The sequence below is a fragment of the Hordeum vulgare genome, chromosome 3H, assembly GCF_904849725.1.
Source record: "Hordeum vulgare subsp. vulgare chromosome 3H, MorexV3_pseudomolecules_assembly, whole genome shotgun sequence".
NCBI lineage: Eukaryota > Viridiplantae > Streptophyta > Magnoliopsida > Poales > Poaceae > Hordeum > Hordeum vulgare.
The window spans coordinates 542,032,715-542,055,587 of record NC_058520.1 but is presented as its reverse complement, the minus strand read 5'-3'; the positions used below and the strand labels follow the sequence as shown (position 1 = coordinate 542,055,587).

The 22,873-nt window shown below is 47.1% G+C and overlaps 1 protein-coding gene across 2 annotated transcripts; it reads left to right on the top strand.

Moving 5' to 3' along the window:
* Positions 1-858: 858 nt before the first annotated feature.
* LOC123444840 (bZIP transcription factor ABI5 homolog) lies at positions 859-22,183 on the top strand. Of its 2 annotated transcripts, XM_045121698.1 has the most exons (7): positions 859-1,036; positions 1,113-1,189; positions 3,121-3,209; positions 20,229-21,333; positions 21,450-21,521; positions 21,626-21,655; positions 21,801-22,183. In XM_045121698.1, the coding sequence occupies exons 4-7, from the start codon at positions 20,332-20,334 to the stop codon at positions 21,891-21,893; spliced, it is 1,197 nt and encodes a 398-aa protein (XP_044977633.1). In that variant the 5' UTR covers positions 859-1,036; positions 1,113-1,189; positions 3,121-3,209; positions 20,229-20,331; the 3' UTR covers positions 21,894-22,183. The 2 variants fall into 2 exon arrangements, with proteins under 2 accessions (XP_044977633.1, XP_044977634.1); XM_045121699.1 differs by lacking the exons at positions 859-1,036; positions 1,113-1,189; positions 3,121-3,209 and adding an exon at positions 18,684-18,839.
* Positions 22,184-22,873: the final 690 nt, after the last annotated feature.

Here is a 22,873-nt window from a genome sequence, read left to right as displayed (position 1 = left end):
GTTCGATAAACCTTACAGTCTCCGTGTAAGGGAAATTTGTTGCTCACTACATGTGCACCTTCCACTTAGGGTATCCAACGAGGGGCGAGAAGTATATCCATCAACTCGTCATCAATGATCCATATACATACTCACATATTATAACTAAAAACATATTAATAATTTTATGTTTTGTCCATGATTTCTCCATGAGATAAATAACATGAAGTCTATATTTTTACCATAGTATGCCATCAATATATTTAACTAACTTTCTGCATTCCCTAAGTATGAGCCTGTATGGCCTTAAATTCAATGGAGATTTGTTGTCATATGATTGGCTAAGCCAACAAAGGCCCTAGCCTAACTGGTCCAAATAAATTTGGAAAAGTGAGCATGGAACAAACTGATATTAAGATGGCTCATATTTATTTTTATTAAGATCCCAATCATTTCTTCCCATGGTGAATTTCCAGCAATGCACAAAAAATAAGAATGTTTAAAGAATATGAGTAAAGAAAAGTGAGTGCACTCATATTTCCGAAAGGACAAGGAAACAAGGATTGAGTTCATGTTAATATTGACATGGAATTAGGGACACAAGAGTGCATTGTAGAGGAATTAACCACTTAATTTTACACCTAAAGGAACTTAAAAAACTTTGGAAGTCATATTGAATAAATTTGTACCTCACAAACTTCTTTGTCTCATACAAAAACGCTATGTTGATCAAATACGATGGACAATATAACATGATACGACATACATCTTTTGCAGTGTATCCATTTTGGTGAGACGCATTGAAATCCACATGTTTCAAAATGAAGGGCGAAGATGATCTAGGGGTGGGGGATGGCACATGGCCGACAGTTTCGCTACTTTCGGGAACCACGCCCCTTTTCCCCATTCAACCACGCTTGCTAAGGGGCTGCATTTACACCGCCCACTCCCGCACCTCTTTCCCACATCGACTCTCCTTGCCCTCGAGTTTTCCGCCGGATTGACTCACCGCCGCACCGCCTCAGTCGGAATCCATACACTCCCTCACTCATACAAGGTACAAATCATGAATCCACCCCCCTTCTTGTTGGTCCGGGTATTGACGAGTTTGATGCCTGTTGTTTTTATGGAAGGTTTTTGCGAGATTGCAAAGAGTGGATCTGGGATAGATCTGGGTTCAAGGAATACTACAAGTTCAATTTTCTGCAAGGTGGTTTCTCGCGCTTTGATTTTTTATGTTATGATCCATCGATTTCATCTGTGCGCTCTGTGTTACGAGGATTTGGGGGCTAGGGTTTGGTTGGTAGGGGTGGGAGGATGTGGGATCTGACCCCGTATGGTGAAGTTGCTTTCGATTTGGAATTAGGGCGGATCAGTCATCGGGTTATAGTCATGCAAAGGTGTGCTCTTATTCACAAATTCATAGGGCAAGGAAAACATGAGATTGAGGATGACACATGTGTGTGTGGTAGTCGGGGGAAGTGCTCTAGTGGCCGGACATGCATCTCGGTTTCCTATGACCATGATTGCTATTGGGACCCCATAGTGACCCATTGTGTTTTTCTACTTCAATTTTCTATTGATTCGCCTCGCATTGAAGGGATATTCATATATGGTTGCAAGTTTGTATTTCATATGAATTTTTCCTATCGACATCGTTGCACGGGGTGGTAGGTGATGGAAAAAATAAAGGTAGATTCTCATCTACATATCCCAACACCGAAGGTAATAAGTATGTTGACATGTGTCTAGAAACTATTTGTGACCTTACATAGATCACTATTTTGATTATCTGAGTCATTTTTTACATAGATTCCATGGTAATCTCCTTGGTACAGCCCAACATTTTTATTTGCTTATTATTATGTGGCAACACATCACCCCTAACAACTTCTATTGTGCACATATTGATTTCATGTTATATGCGGTGAAACACATTTCACACTATTTTTGTTGCGTGGTAAATTTTTTATGTAAAACACAATGCCATTCTCTGCATACACAATTATAATAACTTTACACAAAGTTTAGAAAGCATAAAAATGACACTACAAATGGTATGTGTAAAATGATGATAAGATCCCCCAATATGAAAAATCTACTTGTTGATTGGTTTTGGTATGATATACCATCAACCCTCACGCTCGCTAGTCGTCACTGGTAGAGGCATGATGAAGCTCAATGAGAATATGTACAACAACCTTAGGGCCCCTTGAGATAAGTTGGAGGTAGTGTAGAAGGTGGAATCTAAGGCGGAGGACACTTTGGCACAAGTCTTGCATCAAACCAAGGAATGATAGCGGGGAATATGACATCCCATGGCAAAAAAAAGTTTATGTTGTTGATGTATATGATGTGCATCAAAGTGGAGCCAATGATATCCACCCAACCAAGCAATAGGTGTTATTATTCTTTCGTACATGCTTGTTTTAGCCCCTTAGTTGGACATTTTAATTTCTTGCCACCATTTGGAGTTTTAAAAGGCGTAGGAATGGAACTTCTCTGATTTCATGGCAAATTAGCATGGCTTCCATAAAGGTCATGGATTGATCCAATATTGTCATTGACCACATACACAATGTGTTCCCCAAGATGGTGTTCAACATTGTTGTCGCCTCCACCTCATGGAAACTATCATCTCCTACAAACACATACTTTAGGGTATATATTGCCTTGTTTGTGGTTCAACTTACGTTTTCTTTCAGACACCAAGATTTTTCTAATTTTTCATGCACACCATCTGCATTTTGTTTGTAATATGCAGCTACTTTATGTTGACCACTTGGACATTGGACATGAGTGAATTGATATCAATATACCTTGTTGAACAAATTTTTTGTATCCATATGAAAAAGATAAGTTCATTTATCAGATGCAGAAACAGAGGTTGATGACTCTTTGAACAATATGCATGTTGTTCATGGAACACTTTACACAATTACCATGGGAGCATATACTTTATAATACAATAGTTCATGTCCACATATCATGGCACCTTTAGATGGACTATTAGCATTAATTCTTGTCCACAAGTTACATTTGCTGCTCCACGTTAAGTGTTCTTTTCCATAATTTAGAATGTAAACTTTCTATTATTTCTCTATGCAAACAAGTTTACCCCATCTTGTCCATTTTACGCAGTTGATCTAGCGAATTCCATCTTATTCTGGGTGATATAAGGATTTAAGAGATGGAATGAAGTCAATACGGATCATACTAGCTCTACCAAGGTACATTATTTGGTCTTATGTCCTTATCCATTTCCTCTGAGTGCACCATTCGGCATGTGTCATTCTGAAGCGTCATCTTGCTTGTTTTCTCTCTCATCCTAATATTTGTGTTTTTTGGGGGACTGTGTGCGCAACTGCAAAAATAACGACGACACATGGCAATTCTCTCACACACTATATGGTAGTTTTAATTTGCAAAACATCGCAATTTTGCTAGCACAAGCATTACTGGTTGGCGTTAGAATGGATGGCAACCTAATTGGCTTATGTTGATGGCAATATGACACATGCTTACATGCCTACGTTATACCACAAAACACATGTCAACTTTCAGAAAACAACATGACAACCTTTTGTTTCCTGATTTCTCGTGGGAAATTAAAAGGGGTGGCGAATTATCATCCATGGATGGAGACATAAAAGCATGATGTTTTGCATTCTAAACGAGTTCTAGGGATGGGTGGAAATTATCATAACCTTAACGGCAACTTCAGACCACAAACCAATAGAATTTTCATATAACAGTCATGTGTTTTACATATGAGAGGATGGAGGGGTGGAGGACCAACATCACTGCTCGTGAGGGGGTTTGCATATACAAGGTCGTATGGCACCACTAAGAATGACAAAGATCTACGCACATCCCAATTAGCCCATAGAACACACATCAATCTATGACATCTTGTCTAGATTGATCCCTGGAACTTGATGGGTTGCCTCTCAACTTGTCGAAACGTTTTATGTAAACCTTTATTATAATCTTTATCAGCATTAGTGCCATATAAGAAAGAGTGAATGTATTAGAGAAACTCCAATGGGGCGACTCATTTCGTCTGCTGGCGTCTGCTTGGGTCGGCGCGGACACAAAAGTCGGCCCAACGCGCCACCCAAACGGACGCGCATCCGCTTGGCGTCCGCCTGCCGATCCATTCCCGGCCCATTTTTGAGCCGGACTGGCGTCGACGCGGACAAGAGATGGACGCGCGTGCGCACCTTCTCCACCCCCCGAGCCCGCTGGTTGGTGGCAGCCTCAACCATTTCCCTCCATTTCTCCCAAATACCCTCCCGCCCACGTGTGCTCCCGCCCCACCCCCGCCATGGACGACTACCTTGATGCAGCCGCCGACCTCGCCTCGTCCGGCATGACGACGGCCCCCTCTGGCAAAGGCAAGCCTCGCGCCCCGAAAGACCACTGCCGCTCCCAAGCCGAAGAAGACGTTGACGCCCGAACAACACGCAAGGGAGTCGGCCAAGCGGAAGGGCCGCAGGCATGCGGCGGATGCGAGGGATGAAGCCATCGCGGCAGCCACTATCGCCACCGTCACGCAGCAGGAGGTCACCAACACCCGCGTCACGGCGGCAATGAGGGAGCATAGTTTAAAAAACTGAACCGGAAATCAAACCGGACACACTCTCGGTTCAGGTTTTTACCGGTCGGACCACCGGTTCACCGGTTCGATTGTCGGTTTTTTAAGCAATAAAAGAATATTTTTATTATTATTCAATACACCAATTAATAGAAAAATTAAATCACACGACAGAGTAAGCACTAATTTAGTACCCAGTACATGTTAAAATCTGATTCATAATTTCATATACATAATACTTTCACAATATCACATTCACATCTACACATCTACTAGGAGCAGCAAGCAACATCACAAATAGTAACAACCAACATAGCAGCAAGCCGGCAACATAATTCATAGTCTTTCTCACATAGTTCAGTAGCAATGGTAGCAACAAGAGGCAATAACCATAGTCTTTATCGCATAATTCATAGTCTGTCTCACATAGTTCGGTAGCAATGAAAGTCTCAAACTCTCAAACACAGTCTTTCTCACAAACAAATAGAACATCCAACAAGAATGAAGGCAGAGTAGTAGTTAGCGATATTGGAAGTTCCAATCAATCGTACTCGGTCCACGTGGCGCATCATAATCTATCCCATTGTCCTTCTCCTCATCATCATCATCATGTCCATCATTTGCACCCTCATCGGCTGTTGGCATGTTTGTATGATCATTTCCTTGAGAATGAGAACCATCCATGTCATTGTCCTCATCATCCTCAATCACAAGATCATCATCTACACAACAGAACAAGTTTTTGTGCTCAAAATCAGGAATAATGAGTAAAAAACAGAAAAAGGCCCAAGTGTGGGAATAAAAACATTACCATTCATATTGCAATTTATCTCGATGTCATTGTCATTTGGTAAACATCCTTTGTAGAATAATTCTATCTCTTCCACACTTAGTACAACGGGACCATCTTCAAGAATCCAATTTTCATCAAACTTGCCAATATCCTCCAAACTAATTGGGTCATAGTTTCTAGTTTGGTACATACACCTAAACATGCAATGAAATTATAAACCATACAACACACAAATAAAAAGAATAACTAAAGGAGTAGGGATAATATAAAGAGAGCACCTTTTCTCCAGCCTTGAGTTGTAGTGCACATAAGCAATATCATTCATACTTTGATGCTCAAGTCTATTTCTTTTTTTGGAGTGAATATTCTCAAATAGACTCCAATTTATCTCACAACCCGAAGCACTACAAGTTTGGCTCAAGACACGAATTGCAAACTTTTGCAGGTGTGGAGTACTACAACCATAATTCAACCACCATTCATCTAGAGAAAGGAAAGCATATGCATATTTCAAAATCACTTAAGGCTGAAATTGGAAAATGGAATGCATTAGACATACCAGGAAGCATTGTAGCTCAGTCACTAATGGTTGTCACTCTTCCAAAATCATCTTCGGCACCTCTGAAAATCTTTATCTCTCGTGTCAAAGCTTTGCGCAAATCTGGATCATTTGATGCATACCTCTCAATAACATCTATAACTCCGGAGGTAGTGGTGTGATACTTTGACATAAGCTCTTCATAATATTGGTTGATCGGATTAAACCAAAATCCAACTGCATGCAGATTTTCATTCAAGTGCTTTTCCCACGTCTCCTCTATAATTTTAGGAACGGGTTGTTGAATGTCTCTTTTCTTTCTTTGAAACCTCTTCTCAATCTCCTCAATTGCAGATGTAATGCTCCAAATAGATACCCCATTGCTGGCCTTTCATCACTATCAACAATTCTTAGCACACGAACTAAAGGTTCCGAGAATTGGCGAACCAAAGCACAATCTTTCCAAAAATGTTGGTCAAGTACATAATCAATATTTTTTTTTTGCTTTTGACTCCTTTGAATTTGGGGCCGATTTCCACTCTTTTGAAATAACCATAGCACAAAGAGCATCTTTTTTGCTTATAGATACTTTGCAATGCAACAAAATTAGTAGCAAATTGAGTTGGTAATGGACGAAGTATCTCTCTTCCATTAGTGAACTTTCTCATAAGGTAAAGTGGAAAGCAATGATTATACAAATATTTGTTGATTTTAGTTGCATAGTCTACAACTGATTGCACTATTGGCAGTTTTCCCAAGTCAGTTGTGATAAAATTCAAGCAATGGACCGCACATGGAGACTAATAAAGTGAAGGAAATTCAGCCTCTAACTTGTTTCCAGCTAAAACCATGTTCGAGGCATTATTTGTGACAAAGTGGACCACATTCTCTACCGCAATAGAACGGACCACATCGCTGAACAGTTTGAACAAGAAATCACCGGTTTTGGAACTAGCAGTGGCATCAACCGATTTGAGGAAGACCATACCTTATGGACGATAGACCAAAAAGTTTATGCGTGTTCTTTTCTTCCTGTCAGTCCACCCATCAGCCATAACAGTGCAACCACTCTGCTTCCATGCTTTGCGGTAGCTTTCCGAAAACTTCTTTGTATTCTCCACATTTTTGGCTAGCAAAGGGCCTCACATTTTGTACATACTTGGCCCTTTGTAACCAGAACCAACACCAGCAATTGCATCAATCATGGTCTGATAAAATCTAGATGTTGTTGCATTGAAAGGAATGGATGCATCAATAAACCATTTGTTTATAATCAAGTCAACTCTCTCTAATGCTTCCTGAGATTGAATAACACTCTTCAATGTTGGTTGATCACCTGGAAAGGTTCTAGACATGAAGAATCTGTCCGATCCTTTGCTTTTGGTAGGAACACTAACAACCGATTGATTTGCTTTGCCTCTTTTTGCTCTACTAGCAACATCTTCAGCTGAAACTTCCACGCGATCGTCCAATATGCGAACAGCAACATCTTGTGACTTCCTTTTCTTCTCCTCAAATGTTGCAATGCTTTGCTTCATTTGACTTCTAACCTCTTCAGGAACCTTCATGCATATCTTTGCATCACCTTTTTCTTCGGCTAAATGTCGCTTGAAACGATGAATACCAACGCCTTTGAACATGTCATTGCAATACAAACAACGGATCATCCTCTTATTTGCTTCGTCAAGAACTTCAACACAATGTGCCCATGATGGATCAGTTTTTGCTTTGCTTCTTGACTTTGGTTGTGCCTGTAAAGATTGCTCCTCAAATGATGAGTTGTCAGTGCCGCCATCAGTTCCTCTCATGGGCGTCTCTCAAGAACCCATCCTACTAATGGAATCCTACAATGGACAAATTAATGCACAACAATATCAAACCAATATACAAAATACAATCCCACTGCAATTATTTATCCTCGAAATGAAGAATATCAAACCAATATACAATCCCATTCGGGAGATTTTTCTTACCAGAGTTGTCGTGGAGACCTGGACGTGGCTGGAACTGGATGTGGATGGACCTCGGCTCCTCGTGCAGATGCAGAACGAGATGGAGAGCCAGCGTGCTGAACTGCTGATGCAGATGCTGATGTTGCGGCCTGGCTAGGAGACTGCGAGAGGCTGGTGGCGGACCGGAGTGGTGGGCTGGTGGCGCGACTGGCCGCTGGCGACGAGGAGAGGTGGTGTGGTGGACTGGTGGTGCAGCGGCGGGGCAGCGGAGGTGGCAGCGGAGGGGGGGCGGGCCGATGGCGCCAGGCCAGAGCAGAGCGGTGGTGCCATGGTGACCGTGGCGGCTGCCCTTTGGCCTCTGGAGAAATTGAGGGAAACCCTCACGATTGAGTCGAAACCCTACCAAAATAGTGATTTTTTTACCTTTCTAATTCTACCCCTTCTTTCTCTACACGAAAACAAGTGGATCCGGGGGCTTTTCGGGAATCAACATCGAACCGCCTGGTTTTCTGTAAACCGCCCGGTTCATAGGTTTCACAAAAAACCGGCCGGTTCACACAGTTTTTGCCATTTCGATTGCTTGAACGGTCTGCTGGGCTTAAAAACCCGATTTGATCTCCGGTTCCGGGTTTTTCCGGTCTAACCGCCGGTCAGATCCGGTTTTTTAAACTATGCGAGGGAGGCGCTCTATATGCTAGGGTTAAACCCTAGCCAGCACGGCCTTGTCAATGTCGTCGTGGCTAGCATGAAATGTGTGATGATATTTTTTAAAGCCGGCATTGTATGCTGGTGTTGGCATTGTGCTGGCATGATATATGGCCGCGGACCTTTTTTAAAAATTGTGTGTGGACATGAAATGGCTCGGCGCGTTGGACGCACTGCCGAGCCAAATCTAAAACAGAGCCGACGCCGAACGGGCTCGCGACCCAAACGGACAAAAAGAGAACAAAAACGCCGTTCGTTTGGATCGGTCCGTTGGAGTTGCTCTTAGGCATGAATACGCGCAGGGTGGGGGGCTAGGTTAATAGTTGTGCCCTGCGTTGATTTGCTAGCCCAACACCTCTCAAATAACATGTGGCTACAGTATTGCTAACAGGCACGCGTTAAAATTATCCTCGATAGTTGCATATGCTCTCTTCGTTTTCCCCTGCAAGGGGGTCTACAAAGGAGAAGGAATCAGGTGGAGTGGGGAAGTTGTTGTTGCTAAAATGACACTGTTTTGCAAAGAGGGTATCGGGAAAATCTATGGGGATATATCAACATGAGAATCCACATAGATTGGGGAGGGAAAGGAGTGCTTGGGTGTGTTTCTTGAGGAGTAAAAATCCAAAAGGAGGGAGAAACTCGTCGCGAGCTCAGGATGAACCTAAAGTAGAATTTTAGATATGGTGGCCTCAAGCTCACGCTTGCATGTTGAATAGTCTTGTCACAAGACATCTCGCTCTTGCATGCTCATGGCTTTGCTCGTGAATCATTCCATTGTGAACCAATTATGTCCCGCAAAGATAGTTTAGCATGCTTGTGATCCGTCGCGCCATGTGGCAATGAACCTACGATCATGCCATATTTGCGTCATAACATACCTGCTTGAAACACACTAACTAAAAATGTAGGATTGCAAAAATCACATGACTTTTTATGCCATTTAATTTGTTGAATAATAAATGTTGTTCAATATGAACTCTCGCAAAAAACAAAAACATAAATAAATAAAAAGTGCTATATGATACCACATATGAAATACGGAGTATATAGGAATTCAAGACACAAGTAGAAAAAAGACATAAGGTAAGACTCCATCTGTAATTTCCACCAAACTTCCTAGGGGTTGCCCAATTCATAAATAATCCGTTGAGCCATTTCTTTATTCCAAATGATACGGTAGGAATTGTATGGGAATACAGTTCTCCAAATTCTCAACCTTTTCATTTTTTTCAAACTAAGGTATAGAAGTTGGATAGAAAAACATTTTAACTGTTCAAAAGGATAGCATTACATTTACTTCATGAATATCCATTGCCTTAAAAAATGTGTGTATTGATATATTTTGACAAAAGGACAAAGTCCATGTATCAAGTAGCACATATCCCTACAAAAGCACCATTACACAAGTAAAAAAAATGGATTCGTAAGGATGTTGAAGTCTTGTTCCTCATGCATCCATCGAGGACGTGTCATGAGCAAAGATCGTTGGCACCTTCGGGCCTGTGTCTTAGTGGAGTCAACTCGTTAAAATCCACGCCCTTCCAAAATGAAGGGCGGTGCTCTGCGTCGGCGTGCTGGTCAAAACTTTCGCCCGGCCGCGCGTGGGCCATCCGATACGCCAGCTGCACGCGGACCGCACCGTTATATCTTCATGCAGCAAAAAAAATTGATACAACAAATTTTATCCACGATGCAGCAATTTTCGTCCACGGTTGCAACAAAAATATAGTTGTAGCAGAAAAATATCAACGTGGTCGTAACAAAAAGCGAAGCTGATGATGCGTGGTAGGAAAACAATATAAGGGTTGTAGCAAAACAATCCGGTAAACTCATGTTGCAACTCTGACGAACGTGTATGCAACTTTTTTGGTGAATGGTTGCAGCAAAAACTGATATCGGTTGTAGCAAAAATTAACACGGTTGTAGCAAAAAAAACACCGGTTGTAGCGAAAAATCCGACGAACTGAGGTTGCAACTAAACGTATATACAGCTTTTTAATGGACAAATGTAGCAAATTTAAACACCGGTTGTAGCAAATTTAAACGATCACCACAGGGAAAAATGTTGCATGGCCATATGCGCGGGTCGCGCGCGAGGCGCGTGGGCAGCAATCGACCGGCGCGTTGCTTCCGTCGGCGCGCCGAAGGGAAACGTTTCCCTAAAATGAATGGCAGGGAATTCATCAATGTAGACTAGAAGATGCCGACGTCAGCAATCTGCATAGTGAATTGTCGTCCCTAAAAAGAAAACACCGGAGAGGACATGTAGAACAGACCACACACGTCCACATAAAGTTTTTTTTTGAATGTCGGCAGTAGAACTGCCACATTCATTGCTCAGAAGAAGGTGTTACAAGAGCCCTCCAAGGAGGAAAGCACCGGAAAAGGCGGCGCAAGAAGAAAAGAAAGAAAAAGAACCCGTCGACAGCACCACAAACCCACACTCTACCCACAATCGAGAACACCACGATAGCCCATCGTTGAGATCTCCAAGGCGATGCCTCCAAGGAGGAAAATGGTGTTGAAGACACTGTCGTCACCCGATCTGGCACTGCCTTATCTTAGGTTGTCACCCGAAGATCTCACGCTAGTTGGTAGGAAGAGGCGACGACTCCACAACGATGCCTTCAAGGAGGGAGACGACACCCGTGGGTGCCGTTACCGCCGGCAACAACCAAGTCGATGCATGATTTTCATCCGGAGTCAGGACTTCCACCAACAATCCAGGGGTCTGAGGCCACCAACAAGAGGTAGCGGCACAAGCCCATGCAAACACTACCAAGGACGACATGGTCAAAGCCGCTCGTAGAAAACTCGGCGAGCATGCACCAACCTGGCTCGTCTGCACTGTCGCTCGCAGAACATGGGCGAGCCAAGTCGGATTAGGCTCTCTTCTACCTCCATGCGCAGAATTGGGCGATCCTTCGCACTACAGCGCACAGGAAAGGTCGAAGAAGAGCTAGACATAGCCGGTCCGCACCGCCGCGTGCAGGAACTAAGCGGGATCCAGCCAAACTCCGCAGCTTTTGCTGCTGCGCGCAAGCACAAGACCACTCGTGCTGGAACTGGTCTGTCGAGCCTCCTGCCACACCTGACAAACTGGACGGCGCCACAGCTCCAGGAGCCGGACGTGGACGCGCTTGAAGGAGAGACACCACCATCAATCCCCGACACCACCACTACATCCACCACACGGAAAAGGCAGCCGCACGAGGCGCGCAACGCAGCCATGGTTCCATGGCGCCTGAAGCCACCTTGCGCCATGCACTACGCCACAAACTGGCAGAGGCCAGATCTGGCCCGACCACCTGCAGTGCCCAGCCTCCCCATGACACGTGAACGACCAGCAGCCGCCAGCCTAAGCTAGCCGCAACGCGCCCCCGACACGGGATCTCAGTCCCGCCAAATCCGCCGCACTCCCCAGCACTGCAATCATCACCCCGGGTCGCCGCCTCGGCTTCCTCCGCCGCCTCTTGCAGCCATGACAGGCCCCGCCATGCCCCCGTGGAGTGGCGCCCGGCTGAGCACCACGTCCAGCCGAGCACGCCCAGCCACGGCCAGCCACCACCATGCACCCGCAGCATCACCTCCTGGAGCAGCGGATCAGCGTCGCCCCCGCTCTCGAGAACGGCGAATGAGGGGTCCCGCCGTCGCCGCGCCACCAGGGCTTTGCCCGGCGACGCCTTCGGCAGCGGCGAACAGAGAGGAAGGCGCGGGGGACCTGCTCGATCCCGCAGGGGTGCCCCGGTGCGGCCCGGCGCGGCCGCACGGGAGCGGGACAGGAAGAGGGGAGGGCCCGACTCGAACTCCTCCACGGGGAGAGAACCGATGAAGACGGCGGCGGGCTTCAGGGTGGATGGAGAGAGGACGCTGGGAGGGTCCCGGATCTATGCTTGGCTGGGCCGGAAGTGGCCAGAGGAGGGAGATCAGCCGTCGGCGGCGGCGGTGCCTACACGAGCGCTCTTGTTCTGGTGGCTCTCGCTGGATTGGAATTGGAGTTGGGAACACTAATCTCACACACTTCTCGAGTAGTCAAGGATGGCCAACATCCTCTGTCATAACTGGAGTCGGAGAACCATGATGTACAACCACATTATCCGCTCTACTAGACAACACCACCATGACAAATCTGCAAAAGAAACGCCAGATCCCCAGAACCATATCTAGGCACACACACGATCCAACACACACCTCCCGACGACAAATCTGCAAAAGAAACGCTAGATCCCCAGAACCATACCTAGTGCGGTGGGAAGAACTTATCCCATGCTAACATAATGTCATCGTTGACTCGAGACAAACTGGATTTATTTCTAACCCTACCACCATCGAAAGAAAGCGATGGGGTCCCCACGCCTCTCGTCGCTGGAGAAATAGACGGAGGGAGAAGGGCCCCCAGCCTCGTCGGGAAGTTGGGCAAGCTTGGACAACATCGTCTAGGACACACCTTCAAGGTGGGAGGAGAAAAGGAACGATTAAGTCGGGTGGATTAGAGTTGCTCCTAAGTCATGCTGGTAGCGCGAAGGTCTATGCACTTCTTTACTATTTGTAGTTGTTCAAGGTACCCCAATTGCTTATTTATATTAGCAGTCGGGGAACTTTGGATGTGGCTCTAAAAGAATCTATAACTGGGCTTGTTAACATTCCTATATGACCGGGCGGCTGGCCCAATCAATGACGGTCACAAAAACGTGACCAAACTAGGCTCCTCAAACGGGCCCTATATGTCTGGCCGACTAACTCTCTGTATATCCAATTCAAAGCTTGGACGGATATGCGAAGGCCCGGAGGTTCCTGGGCGCATGGGCCATGTTGTACCGACGTTTAGGACTCACCCGGATACTCTTCAAAACCCATATGTTCGATGAGTATATCATTTTGACGCGCCGTTCGAGGTGCCAAGTTCGACTATATGAGTCGGACGACGGCACCCCAACCCTAGGCCATCCCATTTACGCTCCCCCCTCCGCATCGCCATCGACCAATCTACTTGCCCTCCATCAGTAGTCATGACCCGACAACAAATCTACACTTATTATGTGCTCATCCTAGACTGATGACTGGAGCTATTAGAGGAGATCTGGGCCAGGCGTGAAGCTCGAATTGTAGTCGGGCTGCCTTTGGACTCGCCGGAGTAGGAGCAGGCGCATGAGCATTCCCTCGCTAGGTGGCTGCGGAGCACGACGAACACTTACAAGCCATGTGCGAGGCATCCAACGGGTAGGAGATTAGTCCGTCTTGCTCCACTCGCATGGAGGGCGTCTACATCTCCGAGGACAAGTAATACTAGTTGTCTAGTCATATCTATGTAATAGTACATATGTTATTTTGTGTGTGTGTGGCTAGTATGGATTTTAGGTGTGGTTGTGCGAAATATGAGAGGTGACCGCGCTCTGTTTGCGACGCGGCGGGCATGCTCGCGGACATATGAGGGCTCATATTTTATCTTTATGTGCATTTTTCCAAAATGGCCTAAGGCAATCCTTAAGTATAACATGTCCTTATAAAACATATCCCCGCATATGTTGAATTTTTCTTTCTCCTGCATCCATCTAAAATGTGTGAGCATAACACAACGCCACTTGTTGGCGATCAAATTGTTCAAAAACAATGAGCTTGTAGAAGATGTGATCAGAATGTCATTGATCCGGACCACGAGATGCAACTTCGAATCATGAAGAAAACTCCGCCCCTGAGAATAAAGGCGCTAAAAAGCACATGTGAACTACGAAAAAGACAAAACCCGGTCGAATCTTGACGGATCCACCGAAACCAAACCGATCAGATCCTGAAAGAACCTTTGGAGACACAACTTCACCCCGCCCTCCGTCGGCAATAAGAACACCAACATAATGGGAAGAGTGTGGAGCACATTTATTCCTACAACGGGACATTGCCACTGCCTCACTACCACAAACGAGCAATGAGGACTCCCTAAAGAAAACCTGAGCCAAATCACCCATGTCATCGCATGCGAGATCTAGATCGGATGTCGAGGTTTTCCCTGCCTAGGACTGTGCACCTAACACTCTCTTCTTCGATGTCCCAGCCAGGTCGGGTCAACGTTGAAGGTGGCCATGCTGGATAACAAGCGACGCCGTCGAGCATCGCCTATTCAAGATTGCACCTCGAATACTTTTCTCGTCACCGACCCACAAGAGTCCGCAAACTCATCTATAGTAGCCCCCTCCCCCCTCACGAGGCCAAAATTCATATTTTGACCCTTTTGTGAAAGTTAGGGCAGTTCTGACCTTGGTTCAGAAAAAATTCGAGATCTTACCATTTTCCTACCGTTAGGTCAATGACGATAAGGTATAACAGCATACCTCCAAGGTCCTTGAGGTAGTGAACTTATCCAAGTCAGCTCCCACCAAACAGGCTGGCGGTCGCATGTACAACCCTACAACCGACGTGCCCGATGATAGGCATGTACAAGCACTGTTTTTGGTACTTAAATAAGTATGACAGGACGTACGACCCTACTGCCAAGGACCTCGGTGGTAGACAGTTATACACTACCGTCATCGACCCCAGCGATAGAAAAAGGGTCATATCCCAAAAAAAAAAATTAACCCATGTCAAATAAGACTTAACTTTTGCAAATGTCTCAAAACACCAAATTTTAGGCCCACAATTAGCAACCTCTCCATCGACGCCACACATGCTTTGCCTAGGGATGGACGCTAATGGCGGCGAGAGTGGAGAAGACACAAGATGGTAGCTAGGGTTTCAGTGGCCCGCCTCTCCCACGAACCGTTCTTTTTTTCTTTCTGAACGGGGATGTGTGGTTTGTGAGTGGTTATATGAGGGCATCTCCAATGGTTATAAGATAGCTGTTGGTAAATTTTGACACATAGAATTTTTTATGATGTGTCATGCAATAAATGAGGAAAGAGAGCAAGGTTGTATGCAAATTAACCAACACCTTTGCACAAGCTTTAATGGAGAATGAGAGAGCATCTCCAACAGCCGCCCAACGCGCGGCGCACCCTTCGTCTGTTTTGGCACGGCGGCCATCGCTGGCTCCACTAGGCGCTGTAAAATGCAGCGCTCACGCTAGCTCCAGCAGGCACTGTAAAATGCAGCGCGCGCGCTATCACTTCAAACAACATATGCACTTCAAAACTATGAAAAAAATCAAACACAAACAAAAAAATCAACATAAATAGTTCAATTTTGTTACAACTCAAACAAATAGTTTATTACAACTCAAACAAATAGTTTCTTGCAACACAAACAAATAGTTTAGCATTCAAATACAACAAATAATTCAACAATACAACATCAAATGCACAAATCTTGATGCTCTTTCTCGGCCATTCCGTGCCCACCATTCCTCGATGAGATCCTTCTGAAGATCAACATGTGTTTCGGGACGCTGAATGGCATGACAAGAGGCAACAAAACGGGCCACCCTTTCAGCCCTCCGTCGCACTCGCACGGGATGTCCCAAGAGCTCACACTGAGAGTAGTCTAAATCTTGGCCATGCTCATTCTCGATGATCATGTTATGCATGATCACACAAGCATACATGATGTACCAAAGCATCTTTTGATCCCAAAATCTAGCCGGTCCTCTCACAATAGAAAATTGGGCTTGTAAAATCCCAAAAACTCTCTCCACATCTTTTCTAGCCGCCGCCTGAGCATTGTAGAAATCAAGATTTTTCTTACCTTCCGGTTTTTTCAACGGCTTCACAAATGTTTGCCACTTTGGGTAGATGTCGTCCCCAAGATAGTAGCCATAGTTGTATGTACGGTCATTTGCTACAAACTGAACGGTGGCAGTTTCCTATTTGCAATCTTATTCATCAGTGGTGACCGGTTGACAACGTTGATGTCATTCAAAGATCCAGGCGTTCCAAAAAAAGCATGCCAAATCCAAGTCTCTTGATCGGCGACCGCTTCGAGCATTATAGTGGAACCCTTTTTTTGGCCATGGAATTGCCCATGCCATGCCTTAGGACAATTCTTCCAATTCCAATGCATGCAATCTATTGAGCCAAGCATATCTGGGAAGCCACGAGCTTTGTTCATCTCCAATAGCCTTGCGACGTCTTCAGCATTGGGAGATCTCAAATACTCCGGGCCAAACACTTGCACAATTCCGACTGCGAAGCGCTTGACACACATGATGGCTTGACTCTCACCCATAGCGAAGTGATCATCAACTAGATCAGCGGGGATACCATATGCCAACATACGCAAAGCGGTTGTCACCTTCTGAAAGGTGCTATGCCCGAGCTCTCCAGCGGCATTTCTTCTTTGCTGAAAAAACCGGTCATGGCTCGCTAGTTTCTCTGCAATGCGCCTGAACAACTCGGTGCTCATTCTAAACCGACGCCGGAAGTACGACTCGGGATACACGGAATTATCCGTAAAATAGTGCATGATCAATCTATTGTGGGCATCGATCCTATCCCTTCAAATTTTCTTCCGACCCATAACCGAACCACCGTGCTTCGGTTTTTTATTTATGTGCATAGCTAGGATCATTGCAAGATCCTCCTCCTCTTCCATATCAAATTCTTCTTCCAAGAATCATATGAGGAATTCATCTACAGTGTTTAATTTAAACCAAGCTATAAAACTACAAACAACATGCATCAAATTTATGTAAAAAATGTGTAGTTGAATCCAGTACATATCTTGCGGGCGTTTTGTCGAACACCTTACTGGCGCCGAGCGGTAGTGGGCGCCCGGACGCTGTTCGTCGGACGACGACCGCGAGGGGGGAGGGGGCAGTGACTAGAGAGAGAAGGACGAAGCAGCGACGGCGCGGGATAGGCCGGGGAAGTGCTAGAACGGTCGCCGGAAGAAATGGGATGGCGCGGGCGGCGGCGGCGGCGCAGCTCGGTGGGTAGGTGAAGATGCGAGCAAGCGCTTGAGCGTGCAGCGCGCCGAAGCGGACGCAGCAAATAAACGGCGCGGGACAGCGTTTTCGCCCGCATTGATCTGGTTTTGCAGCGCATGCGTTTATCGCACGACCGTTGGAGCAAAAAAAATATTACGCGCGCACTAAAGCGTGATTTTTGCAAAGCAACGCTGTTTTAGCGTGGTTGTTGGAGATGCTCTTATTTATTATCTCACATCTTATTAGGCAAACTAGATACAACTTATTAGAGTAGTTATATGTTAAGATATTGATTGATGACAATGACATATTTTAGCAACAAACTATTGAAGATAGCGGAGAGACGCATTGCCCTTTACTGCACTGTTGAACTGTCAGTCTCGCAGATTTGTCTAAGAATCAGCGACTGCAAGCAGGAGGTGAAATCTCCTCCAAGGCAACTGTGGAACCGTCGCAGATTTGCCACAGAGAACCAGGCCAGCGACTGGAGGCAGCAGGTGATATCTCTGCCAGGCACGTACCCAGCACGCGTCGACATCTCCTCACCCGGACGCCCGGTCCTATCTCGTCCTCTCTGCGACGACACAGCTGACATGCATGCCATGTCTTTCCTTCGCAAGCGGCCGCGTTAGCTAGCTAGCTCTTTGATCGTGTGGAGCGAGAACGGGCCACGCCAGTACCCAGTAGTTAAGCCACATCTCTGCACGACTGCACCAAAGAGCACCCAAAGTTCCCCTGTTCTTCCAGCAAGCTTCAGGCCAAAGGCTCAAGCTGCAGGTAGGTTATGTGTGTATAAATACTCCACCATCAAGTAGATTCTGCATGGGCCTCCTCCCTCTAGCTTTGGGTGCGCGTACTGGCGCCGCTCTGGAGCTGGCTAGCACGTATGTACGGTGACCAAAAGGGAGACGAGATAGGTAGTAGTAGTAACAGGAGAGCTGACAAAACCCGGGGCGGAAGTAAGCAGCATGCAGGGGCACAGCTAGGTCGCTCGTAGCTACCCGTTCCCTTGGCCTCGGAACTCGGAGCGCCCGTCTCGGAAGGATAGCGATGGCTCTGGAGAGCCCAACGTGCCGACGCGCCCGACACATCCAACGCCAGGAGGCATGCCGCGCTACGGCACAGCCACCGGCACCATCTCCTCTCCTCACGTCCGCACGCATCCCGCTCCCGCCCTCCTACTCCTAGTATAAACAACGCACGCACATGCGTCTCCCTCCCTCTCTCTCTCCAGTTAGTAAGGAAGGAGGGGTGCTGCCTCCCGTTTCGCCACAGCTAGCTCCCTCCCCGACGCAGCAGCACGCATTCATATGCTATTATAAGCTCGGCTGTGGCGGTGCCCGAAGCTGATCTGCGCGGCGGTGGTGGCGGGCGCCGCCGGCCGTCTCGCGGGCTCTCCGGCGCTGGAGCGGGAGGAGCAGGTACGTGCGCACTCCGGCCAAGCGCTCGTTGCTCTCGTTTCATTCGGAACCGTCAACTTTGGCAACTTAGCGTAGGGTGACTGCGCCCTGCGGTGGCATCTCCATCAATCGTATCGGCTTTTGCAACTTTGGGCCTTTATTTCGCCGCCGTCTCATGTTCGGGGTCGGAACGGAGGGGGAGTTCTTGGTGCCCGGCCGGGGTTGATTATTGCCTAGCACGAGCAATAGACAAATCTTGAATCGCCAGGGTTGCTGCTTACTATATGCCGCGAGGATCCTGTATAGGCCGGGTACCTTTTCATCAGCTGAATCCTTCGAAATCATGGAACCACAAGCCAAGTTCTTGCCTCGCCTGCATGCGCTGTACTAGTCACAGCAGTTTCGCTTGGGGGTGTCCATTGTTGCTGCGATGTGAGCCGAGCCATTCATCGATCATATGCGCCCGAGACCCGTCAGTCTGCCGCTGAAGCCTGAAAGCGAGCCCATGTCTTTGCTTCAGACAATGACAACTCCATGTGTTATGAACTTATGATCCGTCGACTCTGTCTGATTCTTCTTTTCCACACCATCCTCGACTCTTGTCTGATTTTACTTTTCAATGCATCCGCATCCTGCGGCAGGTCGAGTCCTGTCTGATGTATTTTCTTGAGCGAACTCTGATTACTACTGTACTATTCTTCTATCACTATGACTAAAGAGGATCAGTACTTCAGTAGAGTAGTAGAAAATCTGTCAACTGTCAAGAAAACTTTTTTTAGGGACAAAAAAAACTACACCTAAATAGGTGTATCTGTTCATGGGCCTCTAACAGGCCCGCTAGTGCATGACAAATTCTGGGCCTAGATTCCTTGTAGATGGTCCAGGCCCAAAAATAAAAGGCAGACACGCATTTTCACATGCATGGATGACTGACTTTACCTTTGTCACCTGTTTCTATCTTTCCATTTTTGATGGCACCACACCACCTTTGTCACCTCTCTGAATTGAAGAGCGTCGTGCCGTAAGACTGCTTGTACTAACGCAACCCCGGAATTAGAAACGGCGATCTTGGCAGCGGTAGGCAGCAGCAAACGGCCACACGGTTTACGCATATCCTTGTCTCTCACGCCAACGTGCGCAATTCTCAGCCGTCGGTACTGAGGTTTCTTGGCGGGCGGCCGTCGTCGGCTAGCACGCGCCGCGAGTTCGTCTCGTATATCAGGCTTTGCTCACGGCCACGGTTGGCGCTTTGGCAGTACCCTATCTATCTACTCCTACTATCTATCTCTATCCCGTAGAAGCACAAGAAAATTTATTCCCTGAGTTTAATAGCCCACCTTTTTCATCAATCACCTGGGTTTAATGGCTATCTAGTGCATTAATTGATGCTTATCTTCTTGCATGCGGCAGGCTATAAATAAGGGGGGTGGGGCGCCCACAAGACAGAACCACACACCACAAGCAAGAGTGCACAAAAGCATACTGACCGCAGAGACCACAGTGTTGAGATAGGATGGCGTCGGAGATGAGCAAGGACGTGAAGTTCTCCGACGAGGAAGTCACCTCGCACCCGCGCGTCGGCGAAGGTGAGGAGCAAACGGTTGGGCCGGCGCGGCAGTCTTCCATCTTCGCGCTGACGCTGGACGAGCTGCAAAACTCGGTGTGTAACCCAGGGCGCAATTTTGGGTCCATGAACATGGACGAGTTCATGAGCAACATCTGGAATGCCGAGGAGTTCCTAGCGGCGACCGGCGGTTGCCTGGTGGGCATGGAGGAGGTTCCTGTGGTGGGTGGTGGTGGAAGCGGCGGAGGTGGCGGAGATGCAGGAGGAAGCACCCTATGCCGGCAGGGGTCGTTCTCCCTGCCTCCCCCGCTGTGCCGCAAGACGGTGGAGGAGGTGTGGGCTGAGATCAATAGGGAGCCCCGCCCGGTGCATGCCCAGCCTCAGGCCGCGCGACCCTCACCGCAGCCTCCTGTGCAGCCACCTGCGGGGAACGGCGGCGGTGCGGTTGCGGCCAACGGCCGGCAGGGGACGCTAGGCGAGATGACGCTGGAGCAGTTCCTTGTCAAGGCCGGCGTGGTCCGAGGATCTGTGGCCGGCGGCCAGGCGCCTATGCCGGGCGGCATGGTCCATGGACAGATGAACCCCATGCAGCAGGGGCAGCAGCCTGGCCCAATGATGTACCAGATGGCACCGGCCAACGGCATGTTCCCGGTGATGGGCGACGGCATGGGGTTCGTCCCCAACGGTTATGCAGGGATGGCCGTGGTGCCGCCGCCACCACCTTCTCAAGGTGGGGTGGGTATCGTGAGCCCCGGGTCGTCGGACGGGAGGAGCGCCATGACGCAGGCTGACATGGTGAACTGCATGGCCGACGGCGCGATGATGGAGAACGGCGGCGCCCGTAAACGCGGCGCCCCGGGGGATCAGTCCTGCGAGAGGAGCATCGAGCGTCGCCACCGCCGCATGATCAAGAACCGCGAGTCAGCCGCACGATCGCGTGCCAGGAAGCAGGTACTTGCCTAAGTTACCTTGCTGCCAAAATTGTTGGTTCTTATGCAATGCCATTTCTGCAACGGTGGTAACAAGGTTGGTGACGCGCACACTCTCTGTCTTTCTTGATCCTACAGGCTTATACCGTGGAGCTTGAAGCTGAACTGAACCATCTCAAGGAGGAGAATGCTCGTCTGAAAGCTGAGGAGGTACGGAGTTGCTGACCAGTGAAAAGCATAAGAAATTTCACTTTTCTTCTTCTTCTTCTTCTTAGTTCTTACTGTTACTAAACTGTTTGATTGTTTTGTTGCAGAAGACGATTCTGCTGACCAAGAAACAAATGGTACGTACATTTTCCACCATCACGTGACAATCCTCCTACACTTACCGTCATTTGCAAATTGCCTGTAACAAGCCTTAAAACAGTTATAATGTGCGCGCGCGTGCAGCTGATGGAAGTACCTTGTGATCGTGATTTATTTTTACAGCTGGTGGAGAAGATGATGGAACAGTCCAAGGAGAACGTGAACGCCAAGAAAGGTGGCGCACTGTCGCGGCGCTGCGGCAGCTGCAGCTGGTGAATGGCGACCTGCCATTCATCCTTCATGGCGGCAGGTGGACGAGGGCTTGCATTCTGGCCGTCTTATGCGTTTGATGTATCTGAAGCAACAGTTGTGTGTTTATAGTAGCTACCTTTTCATTTCGGAGCGGTGTGGTATAGTAATTTACTAGCAGTACCTAAAACCCATAAGCCCAATTGTCAGTGTTTATCTGGGCGAGCAAGTGAACTTGTGTTGCTGTTACTGTTTATAGGTGATGATGGGTTTGTAAGGAACTTCAGAGAAATGGGGCAAAAAGAAAATTCGCAATATGTTTATGTGTGTGCCCGCTTTAGGGCCAGTTTTTTTTAGCTTATTTTGGCTTGTGAAAATAAGCTGTCCACTATACAGTTTATTCTAGAAACCCAAACTGAAATTTTATTTTACAAGCATACTAGTTGATCTTTAATTAGTAGACTTGTAAAATAAAATTTCAATTTGGCTTTCAAAAATAAGCTGGATAGGGAACAGTTTATTGCCACAGATCCAAATAAGCTAGAATATATATCTCTAATCTCTAATAATAAAGCGGCTATTGCTTCCGTTGGAAAACACACCACGACATTTTTATAAAAAAAAGCCCCTGTAATTTTTGTTATTCAACCCGCGTTCAATCATTTATCTACAACACGGAGGCGGACAAGTGCATGCAAGAGCCGAACCAACCAGGAGCCTTTACAAAGCAAGTCGCAACCGCTCCACGTTCCGTTTCCTTGGTTGCTACAGCCTGCCTCTCTTTCCCCGTCCACGGTATGTACACCCACCGCCTTTCTTCCTTGCATGGCCGATTCGATGAGTGCACGGTGCTTCTCACACCAATCGGATACGGATTTGACTACGTACGTGTTGATGTTGTATGCCGTCTCATTCTTCGTATTAATCCACTTGCTTACTTTCGGAACAAAGTGAGAAGAGTTGTAGTATCATCTCTTACTAGAGACTTGGAATGATGCGTGTGCTCG

What these genes read in the sequence shown, in the direction of transcription:
- LOC123444840 (XM_045121698.1), top strand. Translation starts at nt 20,332, where the DNA reads ATGGCGTCGGAGATGAGCAAGGACGTGAAGTTCTCCGACGAGGAAGTC. An exon ending in GATCGCGTGCCAGGAAGCAG is followed by an intron (nt 21,334 to 21,449) that starts GTACTTGCCTAA and finishes TTGATCCTACAG; the next exon opens with GCTTATACCGTGGAGCTTGA. An exon ending in CTCGTCTGAAAGCTGAGGAG is followed by an intron (nt 21,522 to 21,625) that starts GTACGGAGTTGC and finishes GTTTTGTTGCAG; the next exon opens with AAGACGATTCTGCTGACCAA.